This window comes from Calcarisporiella thermophila (assembly GCF_041956535.1).
Source record: "Calcarisporiella thermophila strain CBS 279.70 unplaced genomic scaffold VTP21scaffold_17, whole genome shotgun sequence".
NCBI lineage: Eukaryota > Fungi > Calcarisporiellomycota > Calcarisporiellomycetes > Calcarisporiellales > Calcarisporiellaceae > Calcarisporiella > Calcarisporiella thermophila.
The window spans coordinates 210,791-225,728 of record NW_027192207.1 but is presented as its reverse complement, the minus strand read 5'-3'; the positions used below and the strand labels follow the sequence as shown (position 1 = coordinate 225,728).

Sequence of the window (14,938 nt, the reverse complement as noted above, 5' to 3'; positions counted from 1 at the left end):
CAAAAATAAAAAAAGTTGAAATGAACAAACAACACAATCAACTTCGAAAACTGAATGTATATGCGAATACACAAGGAATGCCAAAAAAACAAACAATGTCATCAAAATCAAAATGCGTCTATTCGTTACATCCCCCACGACCAGGTGCCATCCTCTGCTGGAAATGAATACGTCTGCTGTGGCTGGGCCGGCCGCTGCCAGATGAGCTCCTCCGTGGAGGATCTCCCGCGTCCACGCCCGCGACCTGGCGGCCTCACAGGGACGCCCGTGGCCATTATTGGCTGCTGCGGGTTCATCATCAATCCATCCAACGACGGGCTCATGCTCATCGATCTGCGCCTTCCGTGCATCGAATAGTGCCCAGGGACAATCTGATGCTCTCCTGTAGCGGCTGCGGCGGCTGCGGCGGCTGCTGCCGCGGCCGCGGCCGCCGCTTGTTGACGCAACTGCTGTTGCTGGAGCTGTTGTTGCTGCCGCTCCATTTGCCGGACATGGGTGCGCTTGTGGACCGTGAGACTGTCGGACCGCGTGAAAGCTTTGCCACAGAGGGGGCATTCGTAGGGGCGGATGTTGGAGTGTGAGCTCCGGATGTGCCGCTTCCAGTGCTGGAGGCGCTTAAATGGGCGCTGACACCCGGGAAAAGGGCAGATGAACGGCCGCGGTTCCGAGAATTCCTCCTCGTTGTTTTGCTTCGAACCCTCCTCATTCGAACCATTAGGATTCGAGCTCGAGGCAGAGTTGGTGCTCTTCTCGGGAACCGACGGCGTCGAGGCAGAGGTGGCCGGCGAAGAAGTCGATGGGGATGGGGTACGTTTTGGTGATTGGTTCGGACGCCGCTGCTCCAGATTGCTGGGGGGCTCCGAAATGGTATGGGCTCGACGTCTTCCTCCCTGCCGTGAAAGCAGAAGGTGGGGGGCGCTAAACACGCCACCCGCGGCGGCTGCAGTGGAGCTCGAAGACGACGAGCATGGGGAACCGTGGCGAAGTTCGTCGGGTATTGAGCTTGCTTCTTCTTGCGTGCCTGTCTCATGAAGCTCTCCCTGGTTGTAGTCCATCGGGAGGAGCCAAGGCTGAGGATCTAGGGACCAAGAGCGCTGCCCGAACAAGTTTTCCGGCATCTTCTGGTAATAGTTCTCGAGGGACGCGACCTTATCCCAGCGGGCCCATACCCGCGACCCTAAGTCGGAAGCTACCAGGGGAGCCTCTTTAGGGTGCTGGGAGTCCTCGTCGGCGTGGGAGAATTCCTCCATTTCGGGGTGCGAATCGGGCCAAGCAGAGGTCGCCTGAGAAAACGGGTGATCTTCGGGCATCGCTGCGAAATCGTCCCTCTTCTCCTTACCTCCGCTGGAGACTCCCATCGCGTCCTCTACCGCCATCTTGCCTTCCTCCTTTAGCGGATCATAGTGGCTCTCGCCCGACAGCGTTTTGCTAAAATGGTAGCCGGACTCGTCGAACGCGTCATTGAAGTTGTCCAGCCCCGTCTCGAAGCTATTCACATGGATCTCGACGTTCTCGGCGGCGATACTCGATGCAATCTTGTCCTCGCCCAGAGACTTGCGCAGATCCGCGAGGGTCTCGGGGGTCAGCGAGATGGCGGGCTCTGCGATGGCCACCGTCACCGTGGGGATGCCCTGGCGCTCCTTCTCCATGTCGCGTTCCAGAGCCTCGATGAAAAGCCGGTCGTGAGGCACCGAAAACCAGTAGTACACCTTCTGCCGCCTCACCGTTCGCACGCAGCCTTCGCGTCGGAGGAAGAGGAGAAACTCGGAGTTGTGGTCCTCCAGGACCGCGTCGGGACCCGGGCGGAGGGAGGCCAACGAGGCGAAGACCTCCGATTCAAACCGCGACCGATCCACAATCGAGCGCCCATATGCCTCGAGGCGAAATGCCAAGCAGCGTAGGATATCCGTCGAGGTGATGTGAAAGAGATTGTGCCACAGCACACAGGCAACCTGTGTCCCGGTTGGGAGGATGTGCCACTTGATCGGGTTGGAGCCCATGTTGGTCGGCGCGGTGGCGAGGAAATATCGCAGCTGTTCGCAATGCTCCATTCGTGCATTCTCGGGCACCATGGTGGCGTAGGGGGTTAACGACATCGCTTGGAGTTTTGAGGACATGTTGCACTAGGCCAGATATATGTTATAAGTATAAAATATTCACGGTAGATAGGGAATGTAGATTAAAAATAAAGAGGTCTAAAATATAAAAAAAAATACAAAAAAAAAGACAATGCTCCTAAGAAAGATGAGAGGGAAGGAGGTGATTTTATGCAACTCTTTGTACAAATTGCGATTATATAAACGAGGAATAAAGGTAATAGTTATGTAACATTCAATCACTATATATATATGTATATGTATAAGTATGTATAGGCTCTATTCTCGTATAACTTGTCTTGCGAGAACGCCCGAAATCAGAAGAAGACAACCGCGCTTCTTCTTAGCTCCCTTTCATGAAAGGAATGCTCTGGGGAGGAGGGGGGGATACCGCCAGCACCAAGATACAGGGAGGAAAGACAAGGAGAGAGCGAAGGAAGGGGAGGGAGGGGGCTCTTTCTTCGGAAAAGGGGGAAAACACAAAAACGGCCCCCCTAGACTATATAAATAGAATGCCTAGAGGGAAGTGGAGCGTGTGCCACGGGAGAAAAGTAAGCCTAACTACGAAAGACGAAAAGCAAAACGGCGCCATTCAATCAATTTACACATGTGGATTGACGAACCGAAAAAATCGAGAGTCTCTAGGGCGGCAGGGAAACTGCTTGTTTTAGAGCCGAGCTGCGATTAAACAGCCTGGGTTTCCCGCTATATTAAATCGAGTTGGGTCCCGTTGTGGGTCGGGAGATAGAAATCACGTTTGCCCCGAGAACCGATCGATTGAGTGGCCAATTTCGCACTCCGAATCCCGGGAGCGGACGGCTGTGTAAGCACAATTTCATCTTCGCTCGCCCGCCGGCGAGATTCATGCTCCAGCCTTACAAAGATGAGCATCGCTTGGAAACTTGGTGGCAAAAAGGGTCCTAGCTCTCCCCTTTCGGGTGCAGGATCTTCATAACATCTACATAGCCGGTGAATGTTCGAAACAGAGCTCATTAGCAGCGTGACTCCGCTCTCGAACACTAGTGCACACGGCTCCCCCCCCCCTCTTGTCGTTCCAGGGAACCGTGTTTTCGGTTTTCGCGACGATATTATCTCAGTTGCTTTGCCGCTTAGGGGGCGCGGGCCGAAGTGGGATGTGCTTGGTCCATCTTGGTTATCTAAGGCTTTCTTGATTCACACCCAACTTATATTAGAACGAGGCCCTGCTCCGCCCTCCGACATAGTGTTCGCTAGCGAGCTGATGAATGCGTTTTTCATGAAGAGATATCCTGCTGAGTAACGCATTCTCAGCGGCTACATCAAGGATTGTCTAGAAGAGCGCCGAGAGAACGCTATTTGTGAACCCTTTAATAAGCATAGCTCGAAGTATTCAGTATATTCATACAGGATCGGTTAAAAATCACAGATAAACAATCAAATAGCACACAAGACAACTGGTATGATACGGGGTAGTTATATTTTGAAGGTTTACAATTCACAGCTTGGGGTTGTTTGGCCCCGTTGCCACGATTTCGTCGTAGAGAAGCGTGGTCAAAAAGTCGGCATAGTTGTTCGGGTCCCCGGTGATCTGGGTTGCCATGTGGCGCTTTGCCAGCTCATACTTCGAGTCGCGGAAGCGCTCTTCGCCCAGCTGTTGCCGAAGCTTTTCAACTTCTTCGTCAAGCAGCTTGAGCAACCAGTCGGAAGTCACGTTCTGGCCCTCAGCGGTGCGAGCGCTGTGCCGCGCCCATTGCCACAGCTGTGACCGCGAGATTTCTGCCGTCGCCGCATCCTCCATCAGATGGTAAATCGGCACGCACCCCACGCCGCGCAACCACGCCTCCATGTATATTAGTCCCACCGACAAATTATTCCGGATGCCGGATTCGGTTATGGCCCCCGGCACGTTCGTATTCAAGAGATCCAACGCCGTCACCTGTATGTCCTCCCGGCGTACGTGGATCTGGTTTGGCTGTGGCATGTGGGTGTCGAAGATTTCGGTGGCTATAGGCACCAGCGCGGGATGGGCCACCCAAGTGCCGTCGTGTCCCGCAAGGACTTCGCGCAGCTTGTCCCCCTTCACCTTTGCGATCGCGGCCTCGTTCGCCTTGGGATCGTCTTTAATCGGAATTTGCGCAGCCATTCCCCCCATGGCATGGACGCCGCGTCGATGGCAAGTCCTGATCAGGAGTCGGACATAGGCATCCATGAAGGGCACCGTCATGGTGACATCGGCTCGGTCAGGGAGTATAAAAGTGGGGTTTTCGCGGAATTTTTTGATGACCGAAAAGATGTAGTCCCATCGGCCGCAGTTGAGTCCGGCCGAGTGCTCGCGCAGCTCATAGATGATCTCTTCCATTTCAAAGGCGGCAAGGATCGTTTCAATGAGCACGGTGGCTCGGATGGTACCGCGTGGAATCCCAAGCATGTCCTGGGAGACGTTGAAGATGTCGTTCCAGAGCCTGCCATAGGAGCAACCCAGGGGGATTCAGTTTTCCCTCCAAGGGGATAAAAGGAAAAATAATAGTGTCGTTACCTAGCCTCAAGGTGCGACTCCAGCTTAGGCAAATAGAAATATGGCCCGAATCCGCGCTCAATGGACGCCTTTGCATTATGGAAGAAGTAGAATGCAAAGTCCATGATGGAAGCGGAGGCAGGCTCATCGTCAACCAGCAAATGTTTCTCCTCCAGGTGCCATCCGCGGGGCCTAAGCAAGAAAAGAACTATACCATGAATATCCTCCGTCTTTTCTTTGGTATTCCACTCTGATGTACCTGACAATAAGCGTGGCTATCTTTCCATCCTGCCTTAGTCTATACTCCTTTCCATTCTCTGCTCTATGGGTGATAGTCCCACGCACCGCGTCTCGCATGTTGACCTGCCCCTCCACAATGTTGTCCCAGGTGGGCGAATTGCTATCCTCAAAATCCGCCATGAACGTCTTTGCGCCCGAGTTAAGTGCATTGATCACCATCTTTCGGTCCACCGGCCCAGTAATCTCCACCCGGCGGTCCTTAAGGGCGGGGGCGGGAGGGGGGCCACGCCAATGCAGGTCGTTACGAATGTGCGCCGTCTCGGGCAAGAAATCCGGAAGCTCTCCACGGGTGATGGCGCTCTGACGGAGAGCGCGCTGGCGAAGCAGCTGCTTTCGAGTGGGGTTGAATAGCCGGTGGAGGGTCGCGTAGAATCGAAGTGCATCGGAAGAGAAGATGTCGGCAAAATGGGGGTTGGTTTTGGCACCAAGGATAGTGACTCTAGGAAGGTTGGCCATTCAGGGTTTTCGTTTTTGCTGGAGATTCAAAAGCATTCCAAATTGAAAAAAAAAAAAACCACGGTGGAAATGAGGGGAAGTTATAGGAGTCAAGTGTTGTATAAAAAAACTGTCACAAAGCGTTCTCGGACATTTTCGGTTCAGAGAGGAGAAGTCACGTTATGCTTGGGCACGTGAATCACAAGGATAACTTTCGTTATCCTGCCCTACCCAATAGGAGGCTCTCCCCAAGAAGAAAAATTTAGGACGGAACCGACTGACATGACAAGCGTAGACGCGGGGCATCTCTTTGGAGAACAACCCCAGCTATGTGTTGAGAGCAAACAAACAAACGCTGCAAGAGCAGATGCCAGACCGGCTAACGGCGCTTATCATCGTGTATAAGGTTAAACCGCAATTTTAGATAGGGGAGCGAGAGCTTAGCTCATGCTGCAAAACTTACATCTCCCCCATGGCTATTCAGTATTTGGAGGCAAGGGACGGGATTTGGTCTCGGCTTCGGCTTCAATTCTGTTTTAGGTTTCAGTGCATAACTAATATAGTTTGAGGGGGGGAAGAAAGGCGGGGGAGGCCTCCAGTTCCTCTCTGGGATAAAGTAGGTGGGAACTCTGGTTTACGCGGGTTATATTATATCCACATCAAGAAATTGATGAATTGATGGCTGATAAAGGCGTTCATGTCACCATCGAGTAATACTTCATGCAATCATTTTTTTTTTCATAGAGATTATTTTGATTCTCATAACTCCTTCCCTAGGCGAATGATTATCACTACTTAAGTTTTTTATTAAAAAAAAAAATAGAAAACTTGCGCCAAAAACCAAGAGCTATCGAAAAATGTTGGAATAGCGTTTGCCCATGTTGGAATGTACCGGCTGTTGACAGTTGGCGAGGAAGTGATTAGTGGAGAAAGGAGGGATATATTGGTTGAGAAAGAATAGGGTTATTAAATACAAGAAAAAAAAAAAAAAATAGGAAACGATATAAAATAAGAAACCTGATTCGACAAGAAATCACATAAAGAACAAAGACAAATAAAAAGAACGAGGAGATACCAAGCTTATATAATCATAGCCATTCTTTACCAATGAAAACAAATAGTCAGAAGGAAGCGAAGCATTACGATTGATTAAATACATCCACATAGCGTGACCTTACACCACGCCGGCCTGTCGGTCCGCCCCCGAACCCAGTCGGGTTGCCGCTGCTTCTTGCGGTTGAGGAATCATCCGAGGAGGTTTTTGTGGGTGGCGGAGCAAACGGCCCCGTATGCGGTACTCCACCCACGAATACCGGCACGCTCAAAGGTCGAGGTTTCCTTTTAGAGGACGAGGTTGAGGTTGAGGAGGCAGTAGAGGGGGGTGGCGGAGGCGGAGGAGATAAGGCTGGGGGGTTGGAATCATCTCCAGTCGAGGCACTCTTCTTATTGACCCATCTCTTCTGCACCTCGTCGTAATAGAACTGATTCTCCTCGCCCAGATCCGCCACCACGGGATCGTTCTGCTTCCGGCGTCCAAAGAAGTTGAGGAGCCGCCAGGCACTCTTGCCCTCCTTGATGCCGCCGATATTATCTCGCCGGCTGAACTCGCCCGAGGTCCTGGAGGAGGAGACCTCTTGAGAATCTTCAGCGGTGGCGCTGACGCGTGAGCGCGAGAAGGCGCTGTTGTCGAGGCCGAGGTCGTCGATGTCTCCGAAATCGGCGACCGAACGACGGAACGCCCGCTTGTCATGGGCGGTCGGCGCAAGCGAGTTGTTTTGTGCGGGCACCGGCTCCACGAGATTTGCAGCACTGCGAGTCGCTGTGGGCATGGAGCCAACTCCGAGCTGCTGGGGCCGATTCCACCAGGGCGTGTCCTCGTCTTCGAACTCAGATAGGTCCTCCTCTCGCTCCTCAGGCACCGTTTGGAGCATGGATGGTGACTGGTCTGCACCCATTGCTTTTGCCGATATCGTAGGGGTGAATCCCGGAGGAGGCTGCTGAGGAACAGAGGGCGGCTGTGGGAGTCCATTCTCATCGCTCACATCGATCACCGGGATCGTGGGCCATGGTGAGCCTTGCTGGGGTGGTGCATTGTCCAAAGGCTCTGGAGCGCCCTGCACTTCTGGTGGTTCGAGAGGGCCTTGTTGTTCCCATACCAGTGGCGAGATGGCGTTGTCTTGGGCGTAATTTTCGTTGACCCCGGCGAACCCTGAAAAATAGTCTTCCCTGTTGTCGTCCGTTTGCTCCGGTACCAACCTCCTTTCCATCTCCTCGCCCGAGTCGAGAGGCAATGCGTCCACTTCGACGGACGACATGTCCAAGCTCAACTCGCTACCGCCGTTACCACTATCCAGACAAGCACCCATGCCATTTTCCTTCTCACACAGTCCGTTGTCAAGGCTTGGAATGGTAGCGACTCCCATATTCGCCTCAGTGCTCGGGGTTGACACGCTGGACGCCACAGAGTAAGGCTCAGCCACCGGAGAACATACCGAGGAGGATGTCCCTCCATTAGGGGCCATGTTGGGGGACATGCTGGGCGAAGTTGTCAGCCGGCCATATGCAGTGGGCAGGGAGTGCATCGAATGGAGTGCGGCGCTGCCATCCATGCTTGGGGCCGGGGAAGCGCACTGCGGTAACAGCGGGGGGGTTGATTTTGCCGATGCAGGACTCTGTGTGCGCTCCGATAGGCTCGTGGGGGTCGTTGTCGGGGAGGCCGTTCGCATGAAAGTGTTTCGGATGGCACCTGAGAAGAGTCCCGCGGGCATGGTCAGACGTTTCGCGCGTCGATCTGTGGCTCCAGTGTTGGGTATGGGCGAGTTCGCGGACCACGGAGAAATCTCATCCACTGAGCTCCGTCTCCTCATGGTGGTGCTGTCGGCAGCTGTCTCCGCGGCCGAGTCCTTTTGCATAGTCTCCTCACCGCTCACAAACTTGTTAAGTTTCCCCTCGATCGACCCCCAGATCGAATCGAGCGTCGGCCTCTTCAACATCCCGCCGAGCCAAGATCCAGCGTCTCCTTCCCCTGCATCCTCCAGTCCTGCAGAGCCATTCTCCAGATAATCCCCTAGTTCCTTCACACTCTCAAAGAGCCGGCGGTGCAGAAACGGGGAGCCTTTATTATAGGTTTTCAGAGCGAACGCGATCGCATCGTGGTACTTGCGTGCCCCGCTGACGCAGCCCCAGTCGGCAAGTCGCCAGGCATGGTGCAATTTGTAGGCCAGTAGATGCGGAAAGAGGGTGCCGTCGCCATTATGGAGACACAGGGCAAATTCGTAAATCTGCTCCATGCAAAATGCGTCCTGGTCCAGGGACAAAGTTTTCGCCCACTTGTGGTCCCCCCCCAGCAAGACGAAGCGTGAGCCCGGGGCCCCAAGCCCGGCATGGGGCGAGGTCTGTGGGGACAAGATGTAGCACAGGTGTGCCTCCGGAATCAAACCCTTCGAGGCCAGGAGATCACCGAGGGCAGTAAGAGCGATCGAGTCCTTGGCGGTATGGTTCGCGAGTATCAATGCCACGATCTCGCGCCAATTGGCGAGTTTCTCTGAGCTGATTTCACATGCGGGCGGAGTGCTTGCAGGGGAATCACTCTGGTTCGAGGTGAAAAGAGGGCGTGGCGGCCGTGGCAATAGCTCCATCACTACCCATCCACATCAAACAATAAAATTAGCTGCTAAAATAAGGCCGTGCTCAAATATTAAAGCAGCCTTACCCGCTTGCGAACCCAGTCCGGAAAAGAGCCCATAGAGTACCCTTAATCCGTCTTGCTCCTCCCACGATCTTTGTTTATTCACGGCATGCTTCGCATGTCCACCGACCGACATCTCTCGGCGCGTAAACTCCAGAACAACCTCCTTCCACGCCTCTTTATCCATACAACTACTAATGATCATGGCATGCGGCCACATATCCTCCTGCATTGCGTAGTTCACGGCCCCTCGGCGGTCGCCACGGAGCAAGTGCCGCTTGAGAATATCGAGGTCCGAGGTCTCGACACGAACAGGGGAAGAAGCTGTGGTAGTTGTGGAGACGTGGTTGGTGGTGGGAGCAGCAGCTGGAGCGCCCAGCGAACCATTGGCTTGGAGATCGGTGGGATGGTCGGCGGGCACGGTAAAGTTCTCTGGAAGCGAGGTGTCGAGGGCGGGAACAAGGAGATCTCGAATGGCGGCTTCCGATTTTTCACTAATGACGTCGAGATATTTGGACTGGTTAGTAAAATGCAAACCGTCGATGACGATTCTACTGTAGGGTATGGACTACCTTCCGGCGAGCACTCCATTTGATTCGACCATGATCTTTAATGCTTGCCACAGTAAGCGCTTATCTTGTCTCCCTTCCAGTTCGATCCGTTCATCCAGAAACCGTGCCACCTCTTTCTTGTTTGACTTTGCACTTCGTCCCTCGTCTGTCACCAGAGGCTTTGTTAAAAAGAGAAGGGGCGGGTGCGGCGACACGATAATGTCTTTCAATCTCCTGAGCTGAACCTTTTCGGCCCTGTTTGCAAACGAGGGCGAATAGGGGCTCTGGTGATTGGAAGAAGACGGGAAGTAAGTGACCATCTTGCCGCCAAATCCAAAAGCCAGGAGAGGGCATCCTCGCCCACGCCCTAGTGGGTCCTGGATTTCACCAGGTTTCTGGACATCGCTGTAATCTGGAGAATAGAACGACGTGTGAGGACCGGGTAGACGGGGGTTGGTATCATTTAGACTTGGCTGCATGCTATTCGGCCCTAGATATCCGTGGGATGTTTCAGAGCCCACTGCCTGCTGGCCCGGATGTCCATGGGGTAACTGGGGCAGTTGCTGTTGCGGCTGCTGTTGAGAGTATGGAGAAATGGGTCGCATAAGAGGAGATCTCCCTCCCGGAGGGCCTTGTGGTTGAGGCTGGAGAAGGGAGCGCCCACACTCCCCACAGAATTTGGCTCGCGTGGAATTCTCCCCTGGACACTCTGGCGACGGGCAGGGAACCAACGGCTGCTGATACTGAATGTTGAACAACGACCCGCGATGTGCAGCGCTTCCATTTGAGCCAGTCGAAATTGGTGGCGAAGGCATAGGCGGCGAGGGAGAGGAGAAGAGAGGATAACTGTCCGCCCGATTAGCATAGCTCAGATGGGGCGAATGTTGCTGGTGGGGGTGATAGTGGGAGGGATATGGCGCGTTGATATTTGCCTGCTGCTGCGGTATCGGCGGTGGATATTTCCCAATCATCGGTGAGCGATGGTGCGGAGACGCGTTTCCAATCCCTGCACCTGCAGGATACTGGGGGGGCGGAAGAGGGGGAGTAGATGGGTTGCTGTGGCAAGAGGAATGGGAAGATTGCCTTCGGAACTGTTGCGGCGGCGGGAGCTGAGGCATTGGCTGGGGAGAATGTTGGTGATGGATAACGCCTGCGTGTCCAACTCCCCTATTCAAGGCCGGGGGGGGAGGGGGACGATGCATGTGGCCCGATGGGGGGTGTGGTATCGCTGATACTTGGCGAGATGCCGGAGGAGGGGGCGGGGGAGGAGGGGGAGGATGGGCGAGAGAAGAGGGCGCGGCTAAATCCGCCGGTGGTATATCACGCGTATAAGCATTGTCGGGGGCATAGTCGTCCCTGTCAAAGGGAAGAAAGATGGGCACGCAAGTCTCGCCATGCGCGCTTTCCTGCATTGCAGCGGTGCTATCTAAGGAATGGGGATGGGGGATGAGGCGGCCGAATCCAACGCCGATCGAGATGAAAGCGAGAGAGAAAACAAGAAGCGGTCAAAGATAAATATAGCACCGCTGTGCTAGGTAGGCTTTGACGGCAAACCACGAAAGAAAGAAAAAAGAAACGAAATAAACAGCCCGAGGCCCGGCGAGTGGCTGCCATCCGAAGGGCTTAACTTTAAAAAAAGCAACGGCCGTGGTACACGGTGCTGGAGATTGTTGCTTCGGGGTAGACAAGCTCCCAAAATTGCCCTCTGTCTTGCCGCCCGGCCTGCGCGCAGCCTATAAGCCTCAAGCTGTGCCGGGGACCGGAATGCGAATCCAAGGCCCCCCACTCCTGACGTAGATGTGCGACGCGCTTCGCTGCGAAATCGGACAAATGGGAGAGCGCGGCCAGAGGCGCTGCCGGCTTCGCGTGGTAGCGGCCAGCAGCGGTCGCACCCAACGAGCGGCTTTCTGCGGCCGCGGTGGAGGTGGGGCCCAAATCATGCAGCTGATCTCGAGGGAACTGGGCTCGCTCCTACGCGTCTGGCCGTAATAAAGCTAAACGGGCGGATCTAGATTAGCCTTCATTCGCGCAATATTCCGCCAGAAGATTGTCGAGGCCGGCGCGTTCCAAATTAGAAGGCGTGAAGACACTCATGACTCAAATGGAACTGGCCAGCCCGCCTCCAACCTGGAAAACATTTGAGTTAATGTTCGAGAGGATTTGGCCGCGATTCCCTCCCTCCACCCCGCCGCATCTATGTAGAACCTTCTGTTCTATTAATAAGTTTGGGCATCTGTGGTGGAACATAGACGTCGTGCTAACTGGGATAAATTTTAGAGATACCATATTATGATATCGTATGAATTATAAGTGACTCTGCATTTGAGGTTCATTCCATTACAAGGTAAAAATAAGCGATATTTCATCCTGCTACAAGATTGTAAAGTGATGAATAGAGGAGCAAGGGTAGCAAACATAATGAGACCGCAAAACTGAAAATGAATGGTTAACAAGAATATTAGATATAAAGGACAATTTAGTAAATAAGCTATATATAATATATACAATATTCTTAGTTTTATCAAAAAAAAAAAAGAGAGGATCTCAAATGCTAGCGAATATTAAAACTGAAAATTCAGTACTGAAGTCAGCGTTTCATATTGAGAAAATAACCGATATATTTGCTTCGATCCATTGGCGTTTCTAGGGCCCGCGATGCTCCTTCCTTATCATAGTAAGTAAGCTTACGAATGTTTGCGGGAATATCCAGAGGTCGCGAGTTAATTATGAGCTTCAGTCCTTCCACTAGTTTTTCAGTGAAAGCAAACGAACCGCAATTGGATATAATTATATAACTTGGAGTCCCTGGTTGAGTTTGAAGTGGTGAGAGTGGAAAGGACCCTCCCACTGAAACCCTTGGGTTTCTGAGAGAAATGTAGAGATTAAGATGGGCTGGAGGTGGTTCTCTAAACCAGCGCCTAACTTGCAACTCCATAGCCCAGATATTGGCACCAACTTCGGTTGATGTTTCCTCCTGCCGATTTTTAACTTGAACGGCAATACAAGAAAATTTTCCATTCCCTAAACGAACAGGGATTGCGAGATCGATCGCCTTATACCCATGTTTCATTGTGATGGCTGCTCGGCGTTGCCAGCAAGCTTTCAAAAGGGTTTCATCCGGATTTTGTCCTGAGAGCGAAGGACACTCTTCCTCTGCGTTACAATAGACAGAGAGAAAGTGATTGAATGCAACTTGCCCTAGCATAAATTCTGCCTCACCACGAGGAGTTTCATAGGTTTGCTCCATTTTATCTGTCTTTATCAGGTTGCGAATTTTCTCAGACACCTTGTTAAAAAAGCTTGGCCTACATATTCCATTGTGTATAAGATTAATATATCGATTCTAGCAATGATTTCATGTTTACCTATGCGAGTTAGGGCTGGCGGACCTCATTTTGCAGGTAAGTTCTCCATCCTCCAATACCAAGGAAGAGAGAAACTCCTGTACTGTTACTGGCTCACAGAAATATATTTTCACGCTCGATTTGTTTTTAGCTTGGCAAACTTTTTGCATTGCCCGTAACAACGCAATACGAGCAGCTACTTCTCCGCACTCGCCCGAGTCAGCGATGCCTTGTGATAGTGATTCGGCCAACCAATGAACATCCTTTGACCACCTGCGTTCGTCTGGATAAATAGAAAGCGCAGCAGCAGCAAGGACTGGTTCAGATGCATATGTAATGTAGACCTTGGATCGATCGGGTGAAATACCGAGGGCAGTGGCCATATGGTCAGCCACCATCTCCTCTGCTAGAGCGGCTCTGGGGGATATTTTTACTGCAGCGAGACAGGCAAGCCGAGCAAGAGCACCCTCTTTGGTTTGTCCATTGGTTCTATCAAGCTTTGCTGAGGCCAATCTAACTACATCCAAAATGTAATTCTCATCCTTTACCAGGACACCAAATAGTGGGCGTCCGAGTTTTACAAGTTGCAGTGGTGTAGGACATTCAGGAAAAGTATCAGGCACAAGGACATCCGTTGTAGCCACATCAATAAAGGGCTGAAATTGGGTGAAACGCACTTGACGCGCAGAAATATCGTTTTCGATCATCGGGAAAAAGTTTCCTATCTTTCCGTTAGTGCTGAGGCATACTGAAAAGAACCCTGACCATTTAATTGAACGAATTGCACGTCGCCATAGCCTGAACATTCGATTTCGATCTCTTGATTCTAAATTCTTTGACTCATCAATGAGCATGTGGGCTTCATCAAAGCAACAAAGTAATGTAATCTCGTGATCGTTATGAGGCTTTTCAAATAGTTTGATCAAGTATTCCTCATCACTCAGTATGGGTTTCAATTCACTCTCCATATCTTTGTAGCTTATTAATGTGTAAAAAATATTAGAAAATATCAATGGTCTATAACGCATATATACCCTTTATATCTAGCTATAATCTTCTCCCAAAACTCAGTGCAAACGCTGCGCTCGTAAATCTGCATGTTCCAAAACACATCAGGACTTAATCCTCGGGCTTTGATTTCTTGGACTGCAACTATCATCATCATTGCGAAAGGCTGGATCTGCGAAAATGAGTTCCCATCGGAAGGTAAACTCAGAAGACGAAAAATGTATTCAACTTTGGGCGATGCAAGAGGAAAGCCGGTTGAATCAGGTGCGCGATTACATATATATAGGACATGGATTTCTCGAGCGAGCTCAGCAATCATGCGAGTTTTACCATAGCCTGAACTTTGAACTATTGGGATAAACGGAGCAACTTCCAAAAATGTTTGATTTTTTCTCTCCCAGTGACACCAGCTTAGATAGTCCTTAAAATGTTTTAAGACATCGTGGGGATCCTTGTATTGTGTTGTAAAAGCCTCTTCAACCTGAAGCACAATTTCGCTATCCAAACATGCAGAATCAGAACCACCTGATCCTAAAAAGCATAAAAAGCACAATCATTCAATACATATCCAATTGGCCCTATAAAAAAATGTCGCGTACCTTCCAACTCTGCTTTCAACTTAAACAGTTCCCTCAATTGATCTCTCATTGATTCTATATGTCTTGATCTTTATTTCTACCTATCTGATCGTAATCTTCGAGTTGTTTGATCACAGCTAAACAGCGAGAAAGTAAGCGAAAGTCAATAGCTTGAAGAGACTATTTCTACTGTGTCTATTTTACATTTTAATATCTCAATTCTGGCAATTGTATCTTCAAGGCTGCGAGTACGTTTTCTTGGGGTATTAGAGCTCTCTGCATCAACGTCTTGCATACTAACATCCTCCATAGATAATAATTGTGAATTATTTCTAGTAATCGCGTATATCGTAAAGGAATAAAGAAAAAAAAAAAAAAAAAAAAAAACAAAAAAAAAAACCTGAAAGGAAACTAAAACAAAAAATAGAAAGACAATAACATCTA

General features: G+C 51.2%; 6 protein-coding genes across 6 annotated transcripts; 1 reads left to right on the top strand and 5 right to left on the bottom strand.

Moving 5' to 3' along the window:
• Window positions 1-125: 125 nt before the first annotated feature.
• Window positions 126-2,117, bottom strand: VTP21DRAFT_3322 (uncharacterized protein; the record flags this gene model as incomplete). The annotated part of the gene is made up of 1 exon (XM_069393613.1): window positions 126-2,117. One exon carries the CDS (start codon window positions 2,115-2,117, stop codon window positions 126-128), a length of 1,992 nt encoding a protein of 663 aa, XP_069249326.1.
• A 684-nt stretch (window positions 2,118-2,801) lies between these two features.
• Window positions 2,802-3,089, bottom strand: VTP21DRAFT_3321 (uncharacterized protein; the record flags this gene model as incomplete). The annotated part of the gene is made up of 1 exon (XM_069393612.1): window positions 2,802-3,089. The coding sequence occupies one exon, from the start codon at window positions 3,087-3,089 to the stop codon at window positions 2,802-2,804; it is 288 nt and encodes a 95-aa protein (XP_069249325.1).
• A 481-nt stretch (window positions 3,090-3,570) lies between these two features.
• VTP21DRAFT_3320 (uncharacterized protein) lies at window positions 3,571-5,346 on the bottom strand (the record flags this gene model as incomplete). Its single annotated transcript, XM_069393611.1, has 3 exons — window positions 3,571-4,537; window positions 4,612-4,782; window positions 4,850-5,346. The coding sequence occupies 3 exons, from the start codon at window positions 5,344-5,346 to the stop codon at window positions 3,571-3,573; spliced, it is 1,635 nt and encodes a 544-aa protein (XP_069249324.1).
• A 1,118-nt stretch (window positions 5,347-6,464) lies between these two features.
• VTP21DRAFT_3319 (uncharacterized protein) lies at window positions 6,465-10,976 on the bottom strand (the record flags this gene model as incomplete). Its single annotated transcript, XM_069393609.1, has 3 exons — window positions 6,465-8,965; window positions 9,038-9,507; window positions 9,586-10,976. The coding sequence occupies 3 exons, from the start codon at window positions 10,974-10,976 to the stop codon at window positions 6,465-6,467; spliced, it is 4,362 nt and encodes a 1,453-aa protein (XP_069249323.1).
• A 385-nt stretch (window positions 10,977-11,361) lies between these two features.
• On the top strand, window positions 11,362-11,706 carry VTP21DRAFT_3318 (uncharacterized protein; the record flags this gene model as incomplete). The annotated part of the gene is made up of 2 exons (XM_069393608.1): window positions 11,362-11,541; window positions 11,608-11,706. 2 exons carry the CDS (start codon window positions 11,362-11,364, stop codon window positions 11,704-11,706), a joined length of 279 nt encoding a protein of 92 aa, XP_069249322.1.
• Window positions 11,707-12,151: 445 nt separating this feature from the next.
• Window positions 12,152-14,564, bottom strand: VTP21DRAFT_3317 (uncharacterized protein; the record flags this gene model as incomplete). Its single annotated transcript, XM_069393607.1, has 4 exons — window positions 12,152-12,869; window positions 12,930-13,886; window positions 13,943-14,447; window positions 14,516-14,564. 4 exons carry the CDS (start codon window positions 14,562-14,564, stop codon window positions 12,152-12,154), a joined length of 2,229 nt encoding a protein of 742 aa, XP_069249321.1.
• Between the last annotated feature and the right edge of the window lie 374 nt (window positions 14,565-14,938).